The sequence below is a fragment of the Dermacentor silvarum genome, chromosome 4, assembly GCF_013339745.2.
Source record: "Dermacentor silvarum isolate Dsil-2018 chromosome 4, BIME_Dsil_1.4, whole genome shotgun sequence".
NCBI classification, from domain to species: domain Eukaryota; kingdom Metazoa; phylum Arthropoda; class Arachnida; order Ixodida; family Ixodidae; genus Dermacentor; species Dermacentor silvarum.
In genome coordinates this window covers 63,073,331-63,089,360 of record NC_051157.2, presented here as the reverse complement: position 1 = coordinate 63,089,360, position 16,030 = coordinate 63,073,331, and the positions used below count along the sequence as shown (strand labels likewise).

The following is a 16,030-nucleotide window of genomic DNA, read 5'->3' as shown; positions in this document are numbered from 1 at the left end:
GTTAAAACATGGACAAATGAAGGAACACGATTATACACACGGAGTGCTACACGTTCACAATGGAAAACCAACAAGCCCAAGTTGAAAGCTTACTGAAGTTTATTACTCCTAGTTTTGTTTACGTTAGCTCGTCAGATTAGCCACCCGCCTCTTGGCTAATCCTTCATTTAAGGGTGAGTCTATTCTCCCGGCAGCATTTGTACCGGCGCGCACCTCCTATTGGCGCTCGGAAGTCACATGACAAACTGCCGGGGGAAAAAACGGCCTGAAGGTGCGCCCTAACCTAACATCACATAACCTAATATCACCTAATCTAACCTAGCATAACATAACATAACCTAACATAACACCCTAACCTTCCAAGAGCCAATAGGAGGTGATTGCCGGCAGAAATTTGTTGCAGAAGTTCTCCCGGCTGCCGGGAGAATAGCCACTGCCACATTTAACACATTAAATGAATAACAAAAGCAATCTCCGGTGCAGGCACGCATCAATGTGCAGGTATGTGCCAGTTTAGGCGGGAAAGGCGCAGGAATAAATATAGAGGTTTATTTATAAAAGAAAGCTGAAATACGCGTTTAGCTATACCAGTATACTGAGGCAGCATTGGCGCATCTTATAAATAGAGGAAGACATTTTTAGGGGGTAGAGGAACAGACTGGGAAAGTTACATGCTATTATTTTAGTAAGCGAAAAAGAAGGGACTTAGGATAGTTATTTGAGCGAAGCAAAGAAGAAGAAGAAGAAGTAGAAGAAGCAGTGTTCTATGCCTTCGAAGGCGCTTGTACGTTGAACTGCGTTGGAAGTGCGAGAGCATAGCGCAGTCTCCTCATGAGCAGGGCGGTGACCCTCAACTTGATAGTGACTGTCTGTTTTGTAAGTCGCTTTTTATGCTCATTAGGAGATGCTTTAGATGTTAGACGCTGCTATCTGGCCCTGCGGCATGTTCAGCGGCAGCGATCTATCTGTCGGGGCACTAGAAGGATAGCGACTGATCGAGGTCGCGCATTTGGAGGAAGCTTATCGTGGGTTGGTAGAGCTCCTGTCGACTTTCTGGGGAATCCAGTTGCTGCTACCGTAAAGCATAAAGAGCATATGCTTTACCAGTAGCTTTCCCCGTGTGTGAACGATAACAGACAATTTTAACTGGTGGGTAAATTTGACAATAGTTTGTTTCGCACATTGTCTGCAAAAGAGCGAAGAAAGCGAAATTATGTTTTGATTTTTGTGGACGTCGACTATCTATTGGTCTCTGCTGAAACGTTCTGCACGCAGTACAGCTATTCCATACACTTTTACGTGCCATATTTTAGGAGATGGTACGCAGCGGACACGGAAGCCTGCTACATCCATAAAAATGGTACAATTCCCATAAGGAAACCTCACAAAAATCACAAGGAAACCAGGCGGAAAAGTTTCAGCATGGTTACAATAATTCGATCATCTGATGCCAATCCTATCAACATTTTCTAATTGCAATTGGGTTGGCTAGCTTGTTTTTCTTTGTCCGAACGGCCCGCGACTGGAATGGCCTTCCGAGACAAACTTCACTCATCCGTGATACAGCGCGCTTTAGATCTGCCATCGAATGTTCTGAGTCATCTTTGTAATGTCATCATCATTCCCGTCTTTTACGTGCCCACCCCTTATGTAATGTGCTATCGGGACCCTTGAGGTATCAATAAACAACAAACAATAACAATGCAAAAGCAGTTTATTATGCTGGCATCTGTGTTTTTTTAATTTACTGCTGGGGCAGTGAATGATGCCAAGTATATTATTATTATTATTATTATTATTATTATTATTATTATTATTATTATTATTATTATTATTATTATTATTATTATTATTATTATTATTATTATTATTATTATTATTATATTATTATTATTTGCCTCTCCGCAGAATGCAAAAGCTTTACAGATGTCATTTCCTCTATCTCGATATCTTTCAAAACGTGTTGTCTTCTGTTCCGAGCTTCGCACTTTCTCCTCAGCCTTTTTCTAGCTGCGCTCCTTTCCAGACTTCCCATAGCTTCTCCCTCTCCTTCCGCACATGTTCTCCGTCTCTTAATTGTGTGTTATTGCTCTATTCTTGTCAATTTTTAGCAGTTTTCTTCCTGTTCTTTCTTCCTTGTTTCTGTTTTTTTTTTCATGCTACCGTTTTATTCCATAACTTTTAGTCATAGTTGTTTTTTTTTACCGTTTTGTTCTTGTTTTGCTGTGCACCAGCACCAAGACCTCCTGGTCACAATAAATAAATACTTTTTGATTGATCGATTGTTATTATTTTATAGTCATTGACTTCTGTTCTTCCTTCAGTGCGTCAATTGCTTTTCGGTGCTCGAGAACTCTCAGTCGCTGGCACAAGGAAACCGCCTCAGGGTCAGCTTGAGCAGCGAGTCGGCGAACACCTTCAGTGGTAAGACCGAATTACATTTCTAAATGCACGAACGCAGCTGGGATCTGGGCGAAGCTCATTCGAGGGTCAGAGCAGCTGTTCATGAGTCACGAAAGCAATTTATTGGTCTTATCAGAACCAAACTTTCCAACCTCTCTTTCTCTCTCTTCTTCCTGCTACAGGCCCTAATTTTTTCCACCGCAGTGGTGACCACCAACTTACAGGGTCATTCCAGCCAAATTACGCCGAGCGTTCAACTCGATCATATTCGATTTCGTTTAAGAGATCCTCGCTCTCATTATCAAGAACAACTTTTAAAAGTATTTTTTGTAAGAATTATCTTGATTTCACGGAGGGGCAATAAGTGGTGATAAAAACATGCGATAAGTTGACATCTCAAAACGAGTCCAAAGCGTTTCCTGGCATATCATGTCATTTCATTTCTGATTTACATCAGATGAAAACGTACAGTGTTACAGAGATTGCGGGCTTGTTATAAATGCAAACACTTAATACACGGTACTCTTAATAGCACGACATAGCGATTATTGCTTCAGTAAGATTTATCAAATTGTTTTTTTATAGAAAAAAGTAATGTATGTGTGAAGATCTGTAAAAATCTGGATTTCTGCTATCTGTCCAAATGCCAATTTTATGCTGATAAAATGTATATGCTGAACACGAAATAACTTGTTGTTCCACCTACAGCTTTGCTCCATACTGCAACTTCACTTCACTATAGCATGTAATGCACTGAAGGTGCTGTCCGGAGCAAAGCTACAGGCAGTGCATGCAAGTTACAAAACTTATTGGTGACATTGGAAAAAAGAAGAAATATCATTCCACTCAGACAATATGACACAATTTATGTATTAGCCTGTTGTGAAATGCACTGTGTTTTGTGCAGGATGTAATCATAACAGGAGATGGTCTATTTGACAGCGGGACGCAGTGAAATTTCGTTTAAAATAAACTCGCTCCACCTGCAGCGTTCCTCTGCACTGCAGCTTCACTGCATTACAGCTGTCAATGCAGTGAAGGTGCAGTACGGAGAAAAATTGTATAGGCAGTGCAATTCGTCGGGGATTTGAATGAAATAACGTGTTGATGGCATTAAGAAAAAACAATACTCTATTAAAAGTTCTGATGTGATTATTACGTTATCCTGTGGTGAAACACCCTGCATTTTGGGCAGGACGGAACAATTATGCTGGTATAGGCAATCGGAAAGGCCTAATCGGACTTTTCCAACAGAAAAGTGTAGTTAGTGTGTCCGAAGAACAAGGTTGCCGCGTCTCACATTCTGTTTTGGGGACGGGACCAGTCTTGGCAGGGTAAACCAGCGTTCTTAGCGAGAACATTGTAGTCAACGACAAAAACCCAGCACTGCCTCACAATGAACGAAGCTGGTGGCGCCCTCTGATTTTTTTCAGACAGAACATACAGAACTTGTGCCAGTAGCCACTGGGTACTATCGACGCATGGACGCAGCGCGAAACATGAATGAAAAAAAAGAAACATGAATAAAAGTAATAATAAACAGCGAAAGCAAGGAAATGAAGCCTTAACTTGAATAAAAAAAAATTCTTTTTACAGTGAAGCTGTAAAGAGGAGTTCGGCAGTGCTTTTCGAGCGGCATCGGGGAAGGTCGCCGGTAGAATGTACTACAAATACCGTCGGCGAAGGATGGCGGCTGGCGGTGCGGTCGTTAGCAAATATCAAAGAATAGCCAACAACGCGGTCTACGCCGGACCCTAGAATTTGCTTCGAAACGTATAGTTATAACTAACTACAAAATTAAAGTTACATTGCGTACACCGCCGTCGATTACACAACGACTTCGTTTCACGGTTTATTCTAGCCAGTAATCCGAAATTTTTGTTTCCTACTTTGCGTTTCACCGGCTTCACGCTGGAAGTCAGCTTGGACGGGCCCAGATCGAGGAGCATTTCGTGGATATCGCGTCTGGTCATATCGGTTAAGTTCAATTTCAGTATCTGTTCTTAATGTGAATGTCAATGCTGTATCGTTTTTATTTTTTCCGTGATTTTAAAGGAAAAACGCAGGTCTTTTCCGTGATTTTAAAGGAAAAACGCAGGTCTCTGTGCAAAGTTCTCAATGTACTCAATGTACTCTGTACAGTACATTGACTGAGGATAATTTACCTGCAGCGGCAGTATAAGGACGTTTTAGTGCCCGACGCTTCCTCGAGATGGCATTGGTGTTTCCTTTACAAACACGGCGTAAATACTGCCATGACGTATTGATGTACCCTACTTTTCTACAGTATTTTAGGGAGGTGCGCATGGCATCCTGCCTGTCCGTACACCACGCCCTTTCCCTATACTGGCCTGTGCGTGTAGCTCAGGCAGAATCGCGTCTCGTATTGCACGAGCCTGGCAACATCTTGGTCCTAAAATTGGCCGCAGATTAGCTTTGTACCACGATTGTTGCCAAGATTGGTCGCGTGGTAAGCAGACTTGGTTGCGGCTGTATTTTTCACCCGACAGGCTGAATAACAGCCACAGAGACAAGCTGTATTATAATAGAGCCATTTATCTCGAGCACTTCGAGCTCTGTGAACATTTCTGAGATGAAGAGCCGAAGGAAATGTTCCTGGCTTGTCGTTTGTCTCTGATGTTCCCATTGTAATGTCCCAGAGGGTCTGTATGCTGGGACAGCATATGCGAAAACGCTACACGCCTATTGCGGTGCCGAAGCAGCAAAGCGTTTGAAGGATGAAGGCATGAATGAATGAAGAGTATGCCTAAACTGCAGGAAAACAGCCGTACCATAGCTGACGTCATTCAGAAGGCATAGGAAGAATAGGGTATGCATGCTTGAACTTCGGCAGTAGTGAAGAAGAGCCAGGTGAATTAAAATTACGGTATTCGCAGACCAAATATTCACTGTGTGTGTTATGTTGTGTGACAAACGTAGTTGACGCTGAAGCCAGTCAACTAATTGCTCTTATTCTTGGCAATACAACTTGGTACGTGAGTGTGATTCGGCAGGTGCATGTACTTCTTACCCGTATTTGTATTTCTGTGTATCACGCAATTTTCGCGGCTTTAGCTTTCTTTCTTTCTATTCTTTTTTTCTTTTTGACTAGTAGTCGTAGTAATAGTAACCCATGGTCTTTTATGTTGTCTCATGCATATTAGAGGACACACTGGAGCAGTATACCGAAACAAATACCAGAGTACAATACTGAAATACGACCTCTTTTGTAGTATTTTGTATTATATCTATTCACACATAACAACGTTCTAGTAAACTGGGCCCGTATTCACAAACTCTTTCGCTAGAATTGTTCTAAAGGTAAAATTTGGGCCAATCCTGATGCGGCGTATATCATTAGTGATGGCAGCCGGCCAATGGAAAGAGCTCTTACGAACGAAGGGCTTTGTGAATTCGGCCCCATGTTTTGATCCGCTTCCACGACGTAACTGCAGCGCAGTTGCTTGAATAGGGTGGAGCCGACCGATCAAAACAGTGGCCTGCATTTTAGCGGCAAAGGTTGGGCCAATCATGCACCGTGTTTGGCTTCAAACTTGAGGTGGACTGGCACTTACGAATGTACATACAGTCGTGAGCACTGTTAGGGTTAACACCTCATTAGTATTCACGAGCTTATAACACTTGATGTATAGCACTTGATGTTTAGCACGAGCCTATAGCACTTGATGTTGAGAAAACTATTTATTTTATCGGCATCATCATTAGGCGTCGTATTCGGCACATTTCCCCCCGAAAGTAGAAGGTATGTTGAAGTTATAGCAACTTGAATACTAATGAGGTGTTCACCCTAACAGTGCTCACCACTACTACCCTCACCCCTCCCCCCCTTCCCCCGTGCTCGCTCCCAACCAATCACGCAAAAGTTCTCCATCGCAGGTCTCGCAGCTCTGGCCGCCGTGCTGTACGTAACCATATTCTCCTCAACACTTAGCTGCATCTCCGACGTGGTCTTCATCTGCTTTCAATGCACGGTAATGTCTCTCGGCTCGCTGTCAGGTTGTTTGTTCAGACGTTTTGAAATGGTATAAATGAAGTCTACCAGCTAGCTAGTGTTTGACGAAGAAGAGCACTAATAAACATAGGGCAAGTAAGAACACGATACGAGCGATCGTGTCGTGTTTTTTTTTTTTTTTTTTTTGTCGTCCCTTGTTATTAGCGCTATTCGTAGTATAAAATATTCAACTCTCCCAGCGTTCAGTACTTCTAGTGTCAGCTGTCGAAACCGGTAAATGTTGCCCAAGTGCTATAGCTAGCACATTGCACTGCAAATGTAGACAAGGACATACAGAAAGCGGAATAAAAAAAAAAGCAAGAAAAAGAAAACGATGACAAACTAGGCAGGACGCTTGCTTGAGTTGTTTTCACTGTGATAGCATTAAAGGGCCTGTAAAAGGCAGCTTTTGATTAATGTCCTCGCGCAAACGAAAGTGTGAACACCAAACGCTGAGTCAGTGTTCTTCGCTGTCAAGAAAGAAAGCCAGTAGATGTTGTAGCGCATTCCTACTCACCTTTCCATGGAGGAGGTTGTAATGGGTCTTCATTAGACGTGCCCGTGATAGCTGTCCCAAGCAGGTAAAGTTACCTTGTTAGTTAAGCCGCGCATTCTACAGAATAATTGACTGCTCCTGCAGGGGGCGGTGGCGAGCGGTTACGAGTAAGGCTCGATGTGACGCTCCCTTGGGTGTTGTCGTCGCTGACACTGTGGGCACGATTTCCCCTCGACGAAGGACCGCTCTCGTCATTGGTGGAACGGACGCGTGTGAAAAAAAAAGCGTAGTGCCGCGCAAGACGGGCTGTGCGGCGACGATGACTACAAGATGGCGCCTAAGTAGCGCGCGTCGTCTGTATGGAAACAAAGCGCTGCATTAGTTGAGCCTGAAGCGGCTGTTGTGAGTCGCGCCCACGCGTCAACCACGCACTGCCTCTCGCGATCTCCCGATTAGCGAAGCAGTCGCGCCACACTTCGCGCCGTTTGCAATGTGCCGCACGAGATAGATTGTCCGTGCTAGGTACGCTACTCACACCGTTCTCTTCGTAATATAAACCGTGTACCTATATGATCATAAGACAAATTATTGACACGCGAAATGGAAACACGTGTAAGCTGCGCTCAAAATTCGCATTTGGGAGTATCGTAATCGTCGGTGAATTTTAGTATTCATTACAATATTAATGTAAATACAAGCCGTCGATAAATTTAGCCTTAGCACTATACCGTCACGTGCCGTGGGTCATGGCACGGATTGTTGTAAGCGGTTGAAGGTCGAAAACATTATGTGCGTGTGTGTGTGGATGTGTATGGGTGTGCACGCATATTTTTCCGAATATGCGTTTATGGTTATGTGCTGTCAATATGTTAAAGTAATACTGTATTCATATGAGGTGACTCAACGTCCCTAATTTGTCACTTTCAAAATTTTCAGGGAAACCAGAACTGCTTCAAGGCTTTCTTATACTGGAATGCCATCGACATCCTAATCAACTTTGTGTGCGACATCGCGTTGTATTACATGGTACAGTCCGTGACCAGCGAGGTGAGCTTGGCGTGGGAAAAGGAACATGAAGCATGGAACATGGAACCAGCAACATATGGCCACCCAAAATATTAACACTTGGCTTGCGTTAAACCCTTTTATAAAATAATAAGCCACGACAAAGTATTAGTGGACTTGGAGGTACCTATACTGCTGCATGGCAACATTCAAGCGTCTGATTCTGGCAAATACTAATACAGGGTATAAAGCTTTGTTTTTGTAACCTGCTACTAAACCTATATTTGTGTTCAGGGTGATGCAACGTCACGCAGCTATTATCTCCATTCAAGCAAGTTCTGTTCGCTGAAAAGAAACAAAAAGCTAAGTTTTGTGCGTCCGTGATAATTATATGACTGAAAAAAATACAAATTGGCACGGAATAGACAGTAGCAGCTCAACTCCTAAACTAAACAACTTAAATGAAATGTCCTACGGGGAATATGCTTCGGCCATACGCACAAAGTCAGGTTTCGAATCTAGACGTTGCAAGCAATAGTGTTGCTTCTTACTTTGTTATCGACTGCACTTCATACATTTGTCGCAGCGCAATCACAACATTGGCAGGCCTATTAAGACTGATTTCACGATGCCTGAAGAGGCAACAATAAAGCAAGTTTCCGTCAGCTTTGCTACTAAGCAGAAGAACTCGAGCATTCGTTGCACAGCATACCTCGTGTCTTTGCAGTAACCTGTTATCCTTGACAGCTGGCATTAAAAGTTTAAACACGTTGCGCTGCGCACACCGAAAGCTTGTAATGCAGGAACCAACACGACACTTAGTTTTCAGGCAGGTCTCCTGTAGATGCTTATTCTGTTTCTTGTTGTCCTCGAGAAATGTATTAAATTCAAACAACGGCCACGAAAACAGGTAACTCCTGCGTTTTCCATGCAAAGCATCAAGCACTCCCGTATAACCGGTGCACAAACCGGTTATAAAAACGGAGGTGTTAAAAAAAAAACTATAAATGGTGGCAGAGCTCACAAATCCTGTTTAATGCGTCACTTTTGTATGACGCACGATGGCGTCAGTGTTTTACTGGCGCTTCCTTCTTTTCATTTTATATTGCATGGGTTGCAAGAAATTTAACTTAATGATATGGCATGCAGCAGTACGCGGGCTGCATACCATGCATCAGGGGCCAGATTCACAAAGCTTTTCTTTCGTAAGTTCGCTTTGCCATTGGCTGGCAGCGTCCGCTAATGATATGTCTGGCATCAGGACTGGCTAAAATTCTTTCTTACGAAAAATTCTAACGTAAGAAGTTTTTGTGAATTCGGACCCAGGAACCGTATTCACAAAATGTTCTTAGGCTAGAAAGTTCGTAAAAACAAGAACAATCCAGTAGCAACAGCAAACATATCATTCCAATCCCAATCAGAGAAAGTTCTTGCGAACAAAAACTTTGCTTGTGAATTCAGCTCCAGAGGCCGAATTCACCTTTCCCCAGCACAGGGTAGCCAGCCGGTACTTACATTGGCTAACCTCCTTGTCTTTCTTTCCTTTTCTTTCTCTCTCTCTCTCTCCTTTAGAGCAATGGTGTCCAAATCTCCGCCATGGGGTAGATGGCGGTAACATTTGGCAACTGAAGTGAATAAAAAAAAAAAAAAAACGAAACGAAGACATAAGCCGCAACGTTGTGTTCTCCGCTTCATGTTGTCTTCCGGAAGTACTTAAACCTTAACTGGCCGTTGTTACGATTTTTTTAGTGTTTTTGCATGGGAACCGAGCGCTTATTAGGAGCGCGATCTTTGTCCGGCGTTGTTCCTTTTACCCTCGCTCACGGTGTAAGATATATACACCGTTCCCTCGCTGTTGCTCGCCGTTCTGCATTACCCTATTGCCGAGGACATTGCCTGATGTGTAATGCGCTACAACGTGGATGTAGTGCTCTTAACTTCTCGAGGTATAATAGGTTACTTAGCAAAATGTTGTTTAATATTGGATATTTCCGGTAGTTCTTCTTAGTACTAGGTAATAGCGTAAAGTCGCATTCAGCATAAATAAGTGTTAAAAAATACAGTGCAGTAACCATGAAAGATCATTGTCAGTGTAAGCAAAACGAATGAACGAACAAATGAACGAGAGAGAGAGAGAGAAAGATCTTTTTCCTTGCCTGGTCCGACTACCGAACACCGACCAAGCACGAAAACGGGCGAAAGAGGCAAAGAAAACTATTCGCTTAAGAGCAGACCACCACTTTGCTCTATCCTATTATCAAGAACGCGCGATTTCTTTTATAAAAGAAAACATCAAGCTATTATATTAGACTTCAAAAATTAGAACTCCTGCTTTTTCTTCTTTCTTTATTTCTTTATTTTTTGTCTTCCTTTTGCTCAGGGTTACAAAGCGTTGCATTCTGTCACCGAAACCGCGGAGGAGGAGGTGAGCATCATTTCTTTTTCTACTTATATTACAATCTTGGTCTCTTATTGCTTTATGAAAGGCAAGCTGAGCTCAACAAGAAAGCGTTTGACTTCCCTCAAAGGTCAAGAGTGTAAATAGTTGAGATATATAGCTTGACGCAATAGATAAAGATGCGCTCGAAAAGGCATCCTAAAAGATGCTAGACTTGATAGAAGACTTATCGCCGTACCTATGTCGAACAATTTATGCCCAGAAAAAAAAGTAAAAGAAAGCAAGAAAAGGGAAAGCTGAGCCCCTATTCACCCACTTACACAAGAATTGTCTGTAAGAGCAGATGTCAGCCAGTCATGATGACGGACATGTTTTTAGCAAAGGCCAATGCAAACAGTGCCTACGAACGAAAAGCTTTGCGAATTCGGCTCCTGCAGACAACCAGCTGTAACATGTTATCTCACTGTTATTCCAAGGCCGCATTATTATTTTTTTATTTCTTTCGTTACTTTGAACATTTGCTAAATATACCATACGAACACAATGTTTGCATATGTCCTTTTAAGGGCTCATGTTTGACGTTAACTGTGACAAAAAAAATCTCATTTGACAGTAGGCGACTGTCACATGCATGCTAGCGCACCAAATTATGACTCGTCGGTTACGTTGAGAAAGAGGCGACAGCGCGCCAAGTCCTTGCCTTGAGAAAACTAGGCTTATGTTTACTTTGCAGCCTTCTGCAGCCATCCAATAAACAATTTTCATATTTTTTACGCACTATTGAAGATTGCTACTTCATCGTGGGATTATATGCAAGCCACTCTTATGGACAAATTCCCGCCTGGCCGGGAAGAAGTCGATTCGGTAAAACACGTTTGTTGCTACTTACAATGCCTTAAAATTTTCAGCTACTTTTTTTTTATGCGAGTGTCTTTGTGGCCACTTCATTTCGCAGGATGAAACTCCTACAGAAGTCATCACAACGAGAAGCGAGTCGTACCCTAAGAAGGTCATCGCATTCACCGAGGTTGGTATATGCGGCGCTTTCTGAAGCATTTAGTTCATACATGTTCTCGCCAAGGCCAGCTCCTATATACGGGGAGAATAACGCTTCTGACCTAGTACACGGGTGTTCTCCTGTGTAAGCGGGGGGTCACTGCAGTACGCAAAGAATGGACATTCTTGTTGACCTGAATCGGCTATTGCATCCTGGAGCTGAACATGAGGTCCCAGGGTTTGTTTCACGGCCACGCACGCACTGTTCCAGTGACGACAAACCGCGAATATGGTCAGGCTTGTTCTCGGGGATATTAAAGAAAAAATTCGAAATTTTCAAAAATTCACGCCGAGCACTATGCTATAGGGACGCGTAGAATCAATCAATCAAGTACATCTTGCTTTGTTGAGCTGCATACTGATATATACATGAGCTCGCTCGCGGACATGTTGTTTTCTGTGTCATTTCAAGAAGACGTAACACTAAAGTAGGTTCACGCAATCTGATGGGCCATTCCGATTGTTTCAGGGACTGATTGCATTCGTTTTAATTTATCCTTATTGCTTCACGGTGTCGTTAATTGTGCTCACAATATATTCACTTTTTGCCGTTTATGTGTGAGTATGTTGACAAAGTGCTCCAATTGCAGACGCTTCGCCTGAAGCCGTCACTATCGTACATCGTTCTTGTGGCATTGTTTAAGGTAAGCAACTTGCGCGCTCGCTGAAAAATATTTGGTGTGCGAAGAAATGTGTGTCATACCGTTCTAGAAAATGGATAGGCGGTCTGGGATCGAACTACAATATGCAAAAACTCAGAAATTTCTTGCTGAGTTATTACATGTGGATGTATATCCTACGTTAGTATAGAGCCATACACCAAGTGCACAACATCGAAAAACTTCTCGTGGGCATCTGCAGCCTGCTCCAAGCAGCCTACTTCTGTGCTGAAACTATTGGTGTGTAGGCATTTCACTAAAAACGCGCAGCCTTCGTGTAGGCGCGAAAGCTGGCGTAAGCCCATCACGTGCCAAATTTGCAAAGCCTTGAGGATATTGGTGGTCACTTTAGCTATGCGACGCTATATAAGAGCGCTTAGTCGTCCGCCAGTAGTGGACCGTTACCAGGTGCGATAATGTTTCGGAATTCGACTTTTGATTGGCTGACGCCAATAAGGAATTGAGTTCACGTCAAGTCGTACGCTTTCATACAGTCGCTACGTAAGCTGCATTATTGTATTTATGGCAAGCACAACAAATGTAGAGTATGGATCTCACTAAGTTAAGCTAGATAACGCTTTCTTTAAAAAAATAACGCAGTTTCGCCCGGAAGGCGAAGCATCGATTGCGATAGCAAATTAGTAGATAGCTATACGAAGCAAGGATAGAAGTTTAATGGGCCGTATAAAGGTTGTAAACATTCGCTTACTAACTAAATAGACAAGCACGGTGTCACGCACGCACAGGTCACCATGAACACATCTCGCTGGATGACCCGGAAACTCGCTGTGAAAACGCTGGAGTGAGAAAGCGCGCCAGCAGCAGCGGGCAAATTTACCTTCGCGCTGCCTCTCGTCTCGCTTCAACGCGAGCGAACTAAACGTCGAAAGCGCAGCGCATACGGAGCTACCGGCACTCGGCGCACGCACTTTGTCCTCATCGCAGATCGCTTTGAAAATGAGGCCCGCGCGGGTGCGCACTACTCCCAAATCGCAGATCGCTATCAAGATACGGCGCCCGTGCGGCCGCGCTGTGAGCAGCAGCCGACGGAGTAGAACGCACACCCCCACCCCTCCCTATCTCTTTCCGTCGCCTCGCCTCCATGCCTCGCGCCCGATAGAACGCGCGCTTCCGGCCTGCCTTCCTCCCTCGCGTGCGTGCGCTACATTAAGCCGCGATTGCCGGATCACCCTCGTACGCTTTCACTCGCACACACAGGGTACGGCGCGTGGCGACAATTTTATCGCCTTGGACTTATACGGAACCTCATGGCAATGGCGACGGCGGCAGAAATGCGCTTGGAGTGGTCACATAATTGCTATCGCAATAATAAATTTATGCTACAGCATTTAGAGATTATGCTCATGGAAGTGATCTGAGGTAGTGTTCACAAAGGAGTAGAGCTGTTTCTAAGAGATATCAGATGCCTAGCAATTGTCATGTCGAATATATCATTAGCGAAAGCGGCCATCCCGCGGAAAACAGGTATACAAACGAAAAGCTTTGGGAATTAGGGCCATAAAACCAGTGCTTGTACGTCATCGTATAATGTACGCTTGGTACAACAGCAAGAGTTCTTTTGCTCGTTTATAATAATTTGTTATCATCCACCGCTCACGACTGGCTGAACCTAGTGACAATGTAGACGAAGGGCTGCTCGGACCACTGACGAAGCTCAACAAAAGAAAAATAATTGGAGTATAATCGTTACGTTATTTAGGTCTTGCGCAGTTTTGTAGAGGGATTCATGTGTCGAAATATCGGCTCGAGAATGCTGGTGCAATATTGCGTTGTGAGCCTCTAGTATTTAGAAAAAATCCTTTAGATGTTAACTTTCAGCGCCTCGTAATTTGCGTACCATACATTATGGAGCGCAGGTGACGGTGCTTGCCATATTCCAGCAGAACGCGGCGGACCACGACGATTTGGGCAGCAGCAGCTATCCGCAGGACGCCAGCAGCTCGTCCATGTCGCGCATTGCCGTCTGGAAGGCCCTGTACGCGCAGCACCGCTCGAGGCTTCAAACAATCCGGGAGCGAGCGCTCGAGATGCAATCCACGAGCCCTGCCGAGGAGTCGGAGCCTGAGCAACCGCGTCCGGCCACTGAGGCTCACCCAGACCTTGCGACACCTGCAACAGAGTCCGATAAAGACGGCTCGGCGGAGTTTCCCAAGCAGCAGGAGGACGTCGGGCTCTCGGCTAATCCCGAGCACGTCCCCAATGAGGACGTGAACAGCAAAGCATTAACATCAGGGACGGGCCATCTGGGTGGCGTAGATCTCTCGTCGGATCTCGGAAACCACCAGCCCAACAAAGACGCGGACGCCAATTTGTCACAACGGCCGCGACAATTTCTGAATGAAAAACCGAGCATGTCTCGCTAGAGGCGTAAATAGGAGGCGTAGGCGCTCGTGAACCGCGACTGTTAATTATGTCACGGTTATTTGTAAATAATGTTTTGTCTTAGATGTGCGGCCCTTATTCATTTGGAATGGCCTCTACAGCACGAGGCCTGATTTGTTTTCGTGATAAGGTTGGCTGGGTGCTATGAAATTTGGGTTGAAAAAGTGTAAACGAGTGCTAACGAAACTTTCTACTTCGAGAATTCGCTCCATGGCACCGCGTGTCGAGTAGCACAGCATGTGTACATTTTCCAAAGCGTCCTCTCTGCCGCTCGAGAACACAGTGAAGTACTCGTCGCGACTATATTTACAAATGATCCGTTTTGCACCGACGTTAGCAGACGCTTTTCGTAGTATGATACCAAGCAACGCTAATGGGGTACTCAAGTGCATTACCTTTTGTCCTTTTGTCCTCAATACTTTACTAATCTCAGCATAATTCTTCCCAGCTGTTTTGTCATATGGCAACGGCTAGCTACGCAAAACTTCCGAGTGACAACACTTGGTTGTTTTCCATTCCTTTCAAAGAGCAGCTGGTACAGAAGAACAAAAATAATTTGCGCTTGGGAGGGTTTGTGTCGCTTTTTACCAAGACTTTCCAAGACTTGCCGTTTTTACCAAGACCTTTTTTGTGAAAAACCTCGCGCTGTTGAGCCCCTCTTACAAGGTTGCATGCTTCAGTTTCATATAAATTCCGTTCAATTTTCCAGTAAGCTTTCTTGAAGGGAAGATATTTGATAATGTTGTGTTGATGATATTATGTTGCCTATAAAAACTGGCATTGATCATGGATATTTGATAATGTTGCGTTGATGATATTATGTTGCCGATAAAAAACTGGCATTTATCATGGCTCCAAGTTGCCTAAAGTTATTTACACCACCTATACTCAGTGGTGTAATTTACTATCATAATGACCATCATCGCGAGCATTTCACCCGACCACCACCACTTATTTCACGTAATTGACCACAAACAAAACGTCGATATTCCTCATCACTGGAATGCTATAATACACTCGCATGCTGTCCACCCGAAAACATGGATAATATGGAATCGCCTCCTGGTTGCCACAGTCAGCCACTGACATCAAAATCCATGACGTCACGTCGAGCTGGTGCCAGAACTTCAAGACGGCATCACCACCTGTCTCTCATTTTCGCGTGTTTTCTCTCTTACTAAGCCTCTACTTACCGTGAGAGTGGATTTTGGGGGTATTGTAGAAGAGTAATTTACAAATGCCGTTCAAACTATTTTTCTCTTGAGTTTCCCTTTAAATTGAGTGCATGCACGTTTGAACATAACCCTCTATTTAAAACTGGTGTGTGTTTGTGTGTGCCCTTTAAGGCGTGGCAGTAGAAGTTTACGAGGGCGTCGAAAATCTCATGAGGATCACATTTCTTTGTTTAACTTTTCTTTTACTCGTTCATCACGGCTATGTTAAAATGCTATTTCTATTTGCTGAGGCGTCTTCATCAGAGGTCCAGAAACAAACTCATCTGTGTGTAACTATTCTCCGCTCCTGTTCGTGTGTTCCGAGAATAAAACACGGAAGAATTGGGGCAATAGGGCGCCCGTCACAGACCGAGAGAATAAATT

General features: G+C 44.0%; 1 protein-coding gene across 1 annotated transcript in view; it reads left to right on the top strand.

Annotated features, from left to right (window-relative positions):
- Positions 1 to 15,363, top strand: part of LOC119448639 (uncharacterized) — a 34,999-nt gene extending 19,636 nt beyond the window's left edge. The window contains exons 4-11 of the mRNA XM_049666441.1: positions 2,325 to 2,424; positions 6,301 to 6,395; positions 7,848 to 7,958; positions 10,297 to 10,341; positions 11,101 to 11,178; positions 11,270 to 11,341; positions 11,961 to 12,014; positions 13,907 to 15,363. Coding sequence (XP_049522398.1) covers positions 2,325 to 2,424; positions 6,301 to 6,395; positions 7,848 to 7,958; positions 10,297 to 10,341; positions 11,101 to 11,178; positions 11,270 to 11,341; positions 11,961 to 12,014; positions 13,907 to 14,413 — 1,062 coding nt within the window. The 3' untranslated portion in view covers positions 14,414 to 15,363. The remainder of the gene's footprint in view (positions 1 to 2,324; positions 2,425 to 6,300; positions 6,396 to 7,847; positions 7,959 to 10,296; positions 10,342 to 11,100; positions 11,179 to 11,269; positions 11,342 to 11,960; positions 12,015 to 13,906) is intronic.
- The last annotated feature ends 667 nt before the right edge of the window (positions 15,364 to 16,030 follow it).